Here is an 11,685-nt window from a genome sequence, read left to right on the forward strand (position 1 = left end):
AAGAATAGAAAAACAGCCTTTAGAAAAGAGCACGTCAAGCTATTCTGGAACAGTGTGCTTCTCAAACTGTAAACACCAAATCTCTCTCAGGGGAGTGACTGATAGCAGGTCCAAGGCTAAATATTGCTAAAATGTAACACATTTGTGGGAAAGGAAAGCCAAATACCAGATACATTTTCAGGGATCATCCAGAGGGTGTTGAAACACCTCATCCTCAACTGTATGTTACATGCCTTAAAGTACTGAAAAAATTGCTTACCGCACCAATGATTTATATTGTTAGAAGACATTCTCTTCTCCACCCACCTCCTTTTAGGCTCCACTGTGCTCAGAGAATGCTCACTTTTAACCTCATATTCCCTGAGTTCTGCCCACAACCAACTCAACCCCCGACAGCAAGGCAAGCCGGATGAGGCTCCCTCTGTCCCAGATCAAAAGGGAGGAGATGTTCAAAAACTAAGTGTTTTCAGACTTCCTTTGCCCAGGAACGAGCACTTGCACTAGAGTCCTGTGGTTCAGCACTCTACACAGCACGCTGAGCTACAACTAGACCAATGGCTCTCAAAATATGGGTCAGGAATCTAACATGAGTCATGACCCTATTTTAATGGGCCCACTGAGACTGGAGTTAGATATACTGGGACTCAGGGTCAAAGCACTGGTTTGTGCAGCTCAGTTTTCTGGGCTCTGGCCTGGGGCTGAAGTCTTGGGGCTTTGGCTTTGCCCCCCTTCACACCCCAAGTCAGCAGGGCTTGGGCAGACTTTGGTTTCCATTCTCCTGCCACCCCTCCAACAGGGTCCTGTAGCACAGGTTGAAACTCCAAAATTTGTGACTCTCTGGTCTGGCAACATCTGCAGTTCAGCACAACCATGGACATTGCTGGACCAGAGAGCCCTGGTGACCTAAAGTGGGAACCAGCTGAGAGTTGGGGTCTTGGAGCTTCAGCCCAGCCCAGCAGCCACAGATGAGCCAGTGATGGGGAAGGCAACATCCAGCCATGGCCAGGAAGCGGTGGCTTGCAGCAGGGCTGAGGAGCAAGGTTCAGGGAGTAGAGCTGAGAACTGGCCTCCCCTGGTCTGGCAAAATCCCTGATATGGGACTGCTCAGCTCCTGAGGGTTATGTGAGGGTTGGATTCCCACATACCCTCGCATAACTCAAATTTTGCATAAGTCGGGGGGTGGCTTTTTCGCCCGGCAGTATGCACGTTCCACAGCCAGGGAAGCAGCAGGAACACATGGAGCTACTTTTCAAGGTCAGTCCTGGGGTTGAGGGGGGAGCAGTTGGGGAGATTTAAGCCTGGTGGCGGGTTGGAGCTGTGGGAGAGGGGGATTAAGCCGAGGGGGGCGGGGGTTAGGGCTGCAGGTGGGTGAGCTGGAGCCACGGGGGGGTGTGTGTGTGCGTGCATGCGCATGCACACATGCCATAGCGGCAGCCGGAGCAAGGGGGAGGAGCCGGGCGTGTGTGAACCCAAGGCAAGCAGGGGTGGGGGGGTTTGAGCTGGAGCCACACATGGTTGAACTGAAGCTGTGTGCGCGGGCAGGGGGCGGGTTTTGAACCATGGCAGCAGGGAGCAGGATTTTGAGTTGTGTCGTGCATTTCGAGGGATTACTGTAATTTTTGTTACCAGAATGAGGTCATGGTGCAATGAAGTTTGAGAATCTCTCAACCAAGCTACTAAGCCAGCCGAATTTTTCTCTATGCCTGTAAAAAACCTGTGACTCACTTAAACCCTTAAGAACTGGGATCTACTTGGCTTAACCTGATGGGTGGCAAATAATAAATGTTAGATTACTGTTCATCAGCCTGAACATTTGTTATTGTCACAAAACCTTAGATTACTGTAGCTAAAATGATTACAGAAACACTACTTTTCTGTTTACTATATTCATTTGGCAACATTTACCAATAGCAAGTTTCATGATTCCCTCCATATAGTCATTTCTCCTTGATTGTATGGGTCATTTACACACCAACAGATATTAATTTAAAAACATATGAGAAGTAGCATTCCTGCACACATTTTGGTTATAGAATCTGGTGGAGCCTAGAGCTCAATTACCAAAGAAAATAAAGGTCAGAATAAATTTTGTCACATCCTATGGTCTGCCTATTATGGAAGTTGGTCTAGCAGGATGACAGATATTTCTATGCTCTGGCTTTTGCGCTAAGAGGCAGTTACATGACATGAGCTGTGTCTACACGTGCACGCTACTTCGAAGTAGCAGCACTAACTTCGAAATAGCACCCATCGCGGCTACACGCGTCGGGCGCTATTTCGAAGTTAACTTCGACGTTAGGCGGCGAGACGTCGAAGTCGCTAACCTCATGAGGGGATCGGAATAGCGCCCTACTTCGACGTTCAACGTCGAAGTAGGGACCGTGTAGACGATCCGCATCCTGCAACATCGAAATTGTGGGGTCCTCCATGGCAGCCATCAGCTGGGGGGTTGAGAGACGCTGTCTCTCCAGCCCGTGCGGGGCTCTATGGTCACCGTGTGCAGCAGCCCTTAGCCCAGGGCTTCTGGCTGCTGCTGCTGCAGCGGGGGATTCATGCTGCATGCACAGGGTCTGCAACTCGTTGTCGGCTCTGTGTATCTTGTGCTGTTTAGTGCAAGTGTGTCTGGGAGGGGCCCTTTAAGGGAGTGGCTGGCTGTTGAGTCCGCCCTGTGACCCTGTCTGCAGCTGTGCCTGGCACCCTTATTTCGATGTGTGCTACTGTGGCGTGTAGACGTTCCCTCGCTGCGCCTATTTCAATGTGGTGCTGCGCAACGTCGATGTTGAACATCGACGTTGCCAGCCCTGGAGGACGTGTAGACGTTATTCATCGAAATAGGCTACTTCGATGTAGGTTTCACGTGTAGACGTAGCCATGATGTGTGTGTGGACTGACTGTTGGTAGGTGTGTCATGCTTTTACTCTACATCACAGCCAGTCCTCATTTTATATGTAAAAATGACATGCCAAAGTTTCCACCGCCCAATAAAGACAGTAATACACATTCCAAAGAGTACTTGTATATCTTATGGGTCTTCAGCTGTTCATAGCCTTTTTCAAATACACACGTGGGCTACAGTTATACTATGGTTTCTATTTCAGGATACATTTGTATCCTGAAAGAGAAACCTGGTGGCCAACACCACACTCATAATTGGGATATTTTGTTCCCGTTACCCCTCGTTGCAAGTGGAATAGTGGGAAGTTCAAAATAGGCACTTATTTTGAACTCCACTGCCATGTGGCCAGCACCAAGTATGAAATAAGTTATCTTGAAAGAACTTAAGCAATTTGTGTAACACAAATTGCATAAGTTATTTTGAGATACTGAAGCCCTAGCCTTGGTGTCATAAGCCCTCTTGGCTTGACCTGTTCATAACCGTTCATGAATTGAAGCTACTTCTTAGCCATGTGTCTGCAAAATTCTGCTGGAGTGTACTACTTCAGCATTCAACTTGCACTGCACCCATTTAAATTCAGCATTAGTCAACCTGGTTCATTTTACTCACTATAAAAATAATTCTGCGTTGCTATAAAATAATGTACCTTCAGTGAGTGCTGGTCTGGAGGAAAGTTGTTTCACAGTTTTGGGTGACTTCCATGATATTTAAGTGAAATGCACTTTCAGCTTATTAAGTGATGTGTTTAATGAATGTCCTATAATAAGGATCAGCCTTTCATCAGAAGTAAGAGAGATCTCTTGTAAGTGGATTTTAACCTACGGTCCACAAACTATATTTAAAGGGTCTGCAAAAAGTTTTTGCTGCTTTAGAACACTGTTTTACCACCTGGGATCCACAGACTGTGTCTAAGATTTCCAAAGGGGTCCACACCTACAATTGTAATTTTTTAGAGATCTGCAAATGAAGTAAGATTGAAACCCACTGTCCTATGTGAAAGCATTTCAGTTACTGATGAAGTCTCTGGCACCAGCCAGGGCACAGATGTAAATAAAGGGGTGGAACTGATTGTAATGGGTCTCAAAATGTTTGTTACAAAGTTTGTAATTTCATTTTGCATATCCAATATTTTGCACTCTTTAGTACCTTCCATCAAGATATCTCCTCCAAGTACTTTACCATCTTTAAGCCAAAGAACATCTCTCTGAAGCAGAGACATGGCCACATATCACACAGGGAAATGGAAATAAGGGTTTAATCAATCCTGCAGCCACTGAAGTCAATGCAAGGGTTTAGTCCTGCTCTCATTAACTAGTATGGTGCATGAGCAATGTACTCATGAAGAATGTTAACTGGTTAATAGATTGCCAGACCACTTAACCATTCACTGGCCTTTACTAGTTAACTCTGGCTGCAGCCAGCTGCACCAAGTTAGAGCAGCCATGGAGGAGCTAGTGGGTTGGGCAGCAGGACCCTAGCAAGATCCCATGGTTGCAATGAGGCCAGGCAGTAGGACTTAGGTTAAAACTCCTAATCAGTTAAGCGCTTTCATTTCACAGGTTAACCATTTTAATATGCCTTGTACTCATGCCTGCATCTTCAAACGTATTTAGACTCCTAACTTCCATTGGCGTTGATGGAAGTTAAGCATCTAAGTACTTCTGAGGATCTGAGTCCAATTGACCAGCCAAGTTCATGCTAGTAATCTGTGCTGGAACTGACTACTAAATATATGACACTGAAACCACTGTATAGTAGAATACCTACAAGAGACAGGAAAAACTGTGCTTACAGCTGCATCACACTTTTCTGAAGCTATTAAAGCTTTTGGCAACATATGCCTAATGAGCTCATTAACCAGATTTATACAGTCATGACTGTATTTACTGATAACTATACAATGTATTTTCTTTTGAAAATCCAACATTTCCCTTATCTTAATTAAACCACTACTTACAATATTAGTTATTTCTGAACTTGGTTTTCTATGGGGAGATGAACAGATCTATAATTGTACTGGGACATGATGCAATACTATCATTCACCATCATCATCCATGAAAACTGCTAAGGGATATTGCCTCCTGGCAGCTTGAGTACCACTCTAATTGATCTCTGGCTAAATCCTTAAGATTGCTAGCACAGTGGTGAGCAATCTGCGGCCCAAGAGCTGAATGCAGCCCATCAGGGTTCTACGTGTGGCCCATGAGACATTTTGTTTACCATTGCCCATGCACAGGGTTGACAGATTCTGCAGGTTTCCATATGCATAGGCTTTTTTCTATCAGTATTACTAAAATGACAAGCATGTAAAGCAAGGGCATGTGAGGTGTGTGCTGATTGCAGACATCAACAGAGAGAACGGTGTGCTCCTTCTGCATCCAATCAGGGTACAGCTATGGTTCAACTGGAACACCTCAAATTCTAGGTATGCAACTGCAGTTAGGGAAACTACCCTATCTGGGGAGCCCCAGCTGATGAACTTATCTTGGTTACAACAATTTTGTGGCCCGCTGAGATGATGGAGAGCCACTTACATGGACCACTCACTCGCCAATGTTACACATTGATGATCTGACTGAATGTTCAGTCTACAACTTTCTTGGGCAATATCATGCCATTGAAATTTGATAGCCACCTAATCACCAGCCACGTTGCAAAATTTGTTGGCAAACAGGATTTGCAATTTGTTATACTATCATTGTTTTTAACTAAAAATTGACAAAACCACTCAATTTCTTTTAAAAATGTGTTTTTGTTTTGATAAACTGAGTCAACTTTCACACAGATAGCCTTTTATGTAGAAAAGTGATCAAGAATACCACTTTGACTTCTAGCAAAGGGCTATTCCTTCAGATTTAATAGGACCAAGCAATTACAAACCTTATCTATTAAAATCACATTTAAATTCAAACAGGCAGCATCAACACCAATTATGCATTAGCCATACCCAGAAAAGGTTAATGAATGACAGATCAAATATTCTGGCTGAAGAACTTGCAAGTAGTGACAGAGAGAAAGCCTTGCTAGTGTATATACTATCAAAACAAAAGAGCAGTCAAGTAGAACTTTGAAGATTAACGAAATAATTTATTGGGTGAGCTTTTGTGGGACAGACCCACTTCTTAAGCCATACCAGAGCAGACTCAATATGTAAAGCACAGAGAACCAAACACAGTAATCAAGGTGGACAAATCAGAAAAAAAATTACCAAGGTGAGCAAATCAGAGAATAGAGGAGCAGAAGGTAGGGGAGGAAGTCAAGAATTAGGTGAAGCCAAATATGCAAATGAGCCCCTATAGTGACCCAGAAAATTCCCATCCCATGTTAATGTGTCAAATTTGAACATAAAAGAGTTCAGCAACCTCTCTTTCAAGAGTGTTGTGAGCCAATTTGGTGTCTGACCTCTGTAACTTTGTTCTCACCCACAATTATTTCTGATTTGGGGACAATTTATACCTCCTTGGGCACCCGCATGGCCCCACAATATGCAAATATATTTATGGCTGACCTGGAACAACGATTCCTCAGCCCTCATCCTCTATTGCCCCTCTACTTAAGATACATCGATGACATCTTTATGATTTGGACCCATGATATAGAGACTCAAGAAGAATTCCACAGCAGAGACTTTAACAATCTGCACCCCACCATCAATTTATGCCTCTATTACTCCACGTAAGAGAAACATTTCCTGGACACTACAGTACAAATCAAGGGTGGCCTGATCGGTGCCACACTGTACTGGAAACCCACTGATCGCTATACTTACGTACACACTTCTAGCTTCCACCCTGCACACGTAACTAGATCCTCTGTTTATAGTCAAGCCCCTAGGTACAATCGCATTTGCTCTGAATACTGCCAGAGACCAAAAACTACAAGATCTTCACCAAATATTCATAAACCTGAATTACCCACCAGGAGAAATGAAAACACAAATCGACAGGGCCAGATGAATACCCAGAGACCAGCTACTCCAAGACAGGCCCAAAAAAGCCAAGAACAGAACACCTCTGGTCATCACCTGCAGCCCCCTACTCAAATCACTGCAACAAATTTTTGAAGACCTACAACCTATCCTTAATCAGGATGCCACACTCCAGAAGGCTGTAGGTGACAGGCGTGTTCTCTCCTACAGACAACCTCCCAACCTTATGAAGATGCTCACCAACAGCCAGTCTATACTGCAGGAACACCAGTCCTGGAACTTTTCCTTGCAACAAAGCCCGCTGCCACCTTTGTCCACATATCTTTTCTGGAGATACCATCACTGGACCTAACCAGGTTATTCACAGAATCACGGGCACATTCTCATGTTCCTCAACTAACATCATTTATGCCATCATGTGCCAACAATGCCCAGATGCTTTGTATATTGGACAGACTTCAAACTCTCTTAGACAAAGAGGTAATGGGCACAAAACAGACATAAAAACACTCCTGATCCACAAATCTGTTAGCCGGCATTTTAATGGAGTGGGCCATTCTGTTAAAGACTTAAGAGTCTGCATGTACTGAAGAGGAATCCTCACAACACTCTTGAAAGAGAGGCTGCTGAACTCTCTTTTATATTCAAATTTGAGACATTAACACATGGTCTGAACCGGGATGAGAATTTTCTGGGTCACTATATGGGCTCATTTGCATACTTGGATTAATCTAATTCTTGACACACACCCCCCCCCGCCGTCCCTTCTGCCCCTCTACTCTCTGATTTGCTCACCTTGATTACTGTTTTTGGTTCTCTGTGCCTTAAATATGAAGTCTGTTCTGGTACGGCTATGGTCTGAAGAAGTGGGTCTGTCCCACAAAAGCTCACCCAATAAATTATTTTGTTAGTCTTTAAAGTGCTACTTGACTGCTTTTTTGTTTTGCAAGCAGTGGTTTTGCTCCATTTTCAAGGCAGGCTGCCCAACCAACCTCAGCATTCCCATTCCACCTTAATTGTGCCTCTTAAAATAGTCATTTATAGCCTGGCCAAAGTTGAGTTTGGAGCTAAATTGTCTCTCTGCTAGACCTAATTATAACTCTACCCCACTTTTCAAATTGTTGCGTGAAGGCTCTAGATTCAGAAGCTCTAGATTCTATTAAGAAAGCATCAAATAATTTAAAGGGAAAACTGCAGCAAGATGCTCCAAGTGATTTTATTCCAAATACAAGATGGATTCTGTTGGGGGAAACAAAAGATGTTTAAGTCTGAAAGCCAATTAATGATAACACAGACAAAAAGACAGCAAAGCAAGCTTTCCAGTACCCTTAAACTGCCTTTATGTTCACTCAGTGACAAAGTTAGACAATCTGTTTTGGTTTTCCAGTTTTAAATATCTGGTCGCCAATGAATTTATTCCACCCAAAATACTACATTGATAAAGCATTAAGGTTAAAGCAGCAAAAATCAGGAAAAGTTTACAGTGAAACTGCACGCCTTACCTGAGACCATGAGCATGGAGTACAATACTACTGAACAAAGATGACATACTAATTCTAAAAAATACGGATAAGACTTTTCTACAATTCAAATGCTTATGCACAGCATCCTGTATTTTTTTCATTGTCATTAAGGTGGAATATTTTTGTCCTTTACTGACTTTGACTTACAAGTCCTCATAGGCACCCACACTATAACCTCATCTATAGTACATAATCTTTCCTTGAGCAAAATTCAGGGAAGAAGTCACTCAGTTAGGAAAGTATTGGAGGGGTAGCCGTGTTAGTCTGGATCTGTAACAGCAACGAAGGGTCCTGTAGCACCTTATAGACTAACAGAAAAGTTTTGTTAGTTAGGAAAGACGCTAACCTAGCTATAGTAACAGAGAGATAGCCGTGTTAGTTTATATTCTATCAAAACAAAAAAACAGTCCAGTAGCACTTAAAAGACTAACAAAATAATTTATTAGGTGATGAACATTTGTGGGATAGACCCACTTGGTCTGAAGAAGTGGGTCTGTCCCATGAAAGCTCATCACCTAGTAAATTATTTTGTTAGTTTTTCAGGTGCTACTGGACTGCTTTTTTGTTTTAAACCAGCTCTGAATCTGTGGCCTGTATATGCCAGGAAATTTCGCTAATTAGTCTGTATGATATATTTAACATGAAGTATGATGCATACCTTTGATTCATACTGTTTTTATAAATGGCTTTCATAAACTCAGGCATACACAAATAACATCTTTTATTATAGTGTGTCCTAGTAATAGAAAAAATGTACTAAATGGCACACAGTGTATGCAATCATGTAATTAAAGATGACATTGCAGAGAATGTGCAGATGGGGGAGAGTTATGTACAATATGCAGCTTAATTTAATTGACTTTCCATAGCATTAATCTTTAACTATACAACTTCAACACTCTCTTCACACAATTTATTTTTTCTTTTAGAAGAACTTATGCAAACAAATGTTCTTAACTGTCCCGCTGGTTTACAAAGGACTTGACATAGCATATATGTACATATTTCATAATCCAGAATTATTTTTGCTATACCCCACTGAAACACATTGTCAATATTACATTTGGAGTCAACAGCAGGGAGAGATGCCCTACACATCTATGTTCAGAAGTCCAGAAGAAACAGTCTCTCCTATGAACCTTAGTTTCTGCACCAAAGAGACCATGCAGCAGAGTTCCTCCCTGAAAACCTCACTGAGAGCAGCAACCCTTTCCTAGCCCCTGCACACTGCAGAGATGGCCTTATCTTCAAACATAAGTTGCAGAGGTTTAACTCATACAAGGTGCATTTTTTCACTCTACAATTAAGTGAATCATGTAAGTAAATCCTGCTGATCCAGCTTCCTCTGAAGACAATGGCAATGGCTAACCACCTCTGACAAGCAACAGGAACAAGACTGGGCCCTTGAATAGTACAAAACATCATCTATGGAATATGAGAACTGTTTCAACAATGCATGCTAACAACATGCAACTAGTAAAGATAGGAAACAAATACAGCATTCCATTAAAACAGCAGGAGAAAACTGAGTAGATATAACAATTTTAAAGAGGAGTAGCCAAGTTAGTCTGTATCTTCAAAAACAAGTCTTGTGATGTTTTATAGACAAACAGATATTTTAGAACATAAGCTTTCATGTATCTGATGAAGCAGTCTTTTTCCAAGAAAGCTTATACTCCAAAATATCTGTTAGTCTATAAGGTGCCACAGGACTTCTTGTTGTTATTTTAAAGGTCTATGACATCTAACTACTACAAGACACAAATAGATCAAGTGTTAAAAATAAACACACAACATTGAAACAAATGAATGACCTCTCAGAACAAAAGTTTAAGAGTCTTGCTTTCCCTCACTAACACCAAAAACAAGTGCCTCCAGCTACACTGAGATGAATGCAGATATCAAATGTTACCAGGAAACAAAACTCTAAACCATGGGTGTCCAACCTTTTGGCTTGCCTGGGCCGCACTGAGTGAAGAGGAATTGTCTTGGGCCACATATAAAATATATAATATAGTTAACGTATATAAATCACATAATCATGTTAAAAGTTTACGATCTTGTAGGGCCGCATTACTAGCTGTCCAGGGCCACATGTCACCCGCGGGTTGGACATGCCTGCTCTAAACCTTTGAGTTGTCTTGTCCATAAGAAGAATTTAGTACGTAGCAACAGCAAATTTCCTTAACTAGCTGGAGCAATCACTGCTGAAAAATGAAAGGAGTCATTTGCTTTCTCCAAACAGGTACACAGTAAATAATTTCAGGGTCTGCCAGTAAAAGTGTAGCAAGGGCAAGAACAAGGACTCCAAACCACCTGATAACAGTACCACTACGAGGTCAGTGGCCCCTGCCTGCTATCAGAGTTCACACGTACCAAACAAGTAGCTCATTTTATACACACCTCTAGATTTGCTTCCGTTTGCTGTATAACTGAAAAAAGGCAAAAAAATAATTTGGGGAGTTTTACATAGACAAATATATTAATCCTAGCACACTGCAGCCTTCCTCCTGCCGCTGCCGCTGCCGCTACCTGCACATCACAGCAATCACAGCCAGCACAGCTCTGCCGGGCTGGTTAGTAGGTAGGGCTGCTCCAGGACGATCTTACTTTCTGCCTCTGTCCCACGCCGGAGACGGCTCTAACTGACGCCGCAGCAGAAGGATTAACTCCCTGCGCACACCGCACCCGAATGCGCCTCTCATTTCGGGCAGGCTGAGGACGGGCACCCGCAGCTCCCACTGGGCCGCGCTACGCCAGGGAGCTGACTCTCGATTGGCAGAGATCTCAAAGGTCAGCTCCCAGGTCAACGCGTGCCCGCCCGTCCCTCCAGGGCCCCAACCTCCCTTCGGCGCCCCCTCCAGCCGGCCTCGTCCCAGCTCCCAGCTCAGTGGTCCTCACCCCGGCTCTCACCGATACCGAGTTCAGCCCCTGCTGCTCAGACGCCACCATGAGAACCTCTCGGAAATCCATGTCTGCCCGGGGCCGGCTCCGGGAGGTGACAGGCCCCAGCCCTCCCAGCGGAGGCCGCTTCGCTCCGCTCCAGCTGCAGCCCCGCCGCGCCCACTTCCGGCCTCCCTTGGCCAACGACAGTGCCGAGCCAACGTCTTATAAGACCTCGTACACGTCACCCCTTCGTATGTCACTTCCTGAAACGTCATGTTTCCCCCTCAGTCGCTGGGACACGTGTCAACATCAACATGTGACTCGCGTTCTGCTGACTCCACCTCTTACAAACCGCAGGGAGGGGGTTAGGTGGCGCCCACACAGTGCAGGGTGCGGAAGGGATTAGCGCTCTGGCTGCGACCCCGAAAGTGGAGGGAGGGTGGGGGAAAT

The 11,685-nt window shown here is 43.9% G+C and overlaps 1 protein-coding gene across 1 annotated transcript in view; it reads right to left on the reverse strand.

The window, feature by feature from the left end:
* The window catches only part of SPTY2D1 (SPT2 chromatin protein domain containing 1), a 31,404-nt gene extending 19,989 nt beyond the window's left edge, over positions 1 to 11,415 (reverse strand). The window contains exon 1 of the mRNA XM_074997781.1: positions 11,251 to 11,415. Coding sequence (XP_074853882.1) covers positions 11,251 to 11,322 — 72 coding nt within the window. The 5' untranslated portion in view covers positions 11,323 to 11,415. The remainder of the gene's footprint in view (positions 1 to 11,250) is intronic.
* Positions 11,416 to 11,685: the final 270 nt, after the last annotated feature.

The sequence above is a fragment of the Carettochelys insculpta genome, chromosome 6 (genome assembly GCF_033958435.1).
Source record: "Carettochelys insculpta isolate YL-2023 chromosome 6, ASM3395843v1, whole genome shotgun sequence".
NCBI classification, from domain to species: domain Eukaryota; kingdom Metazoa; phylum Chordata; order Testudines; family Carettochelyidae; genus Carettochelys; species Carettochelys insculpta.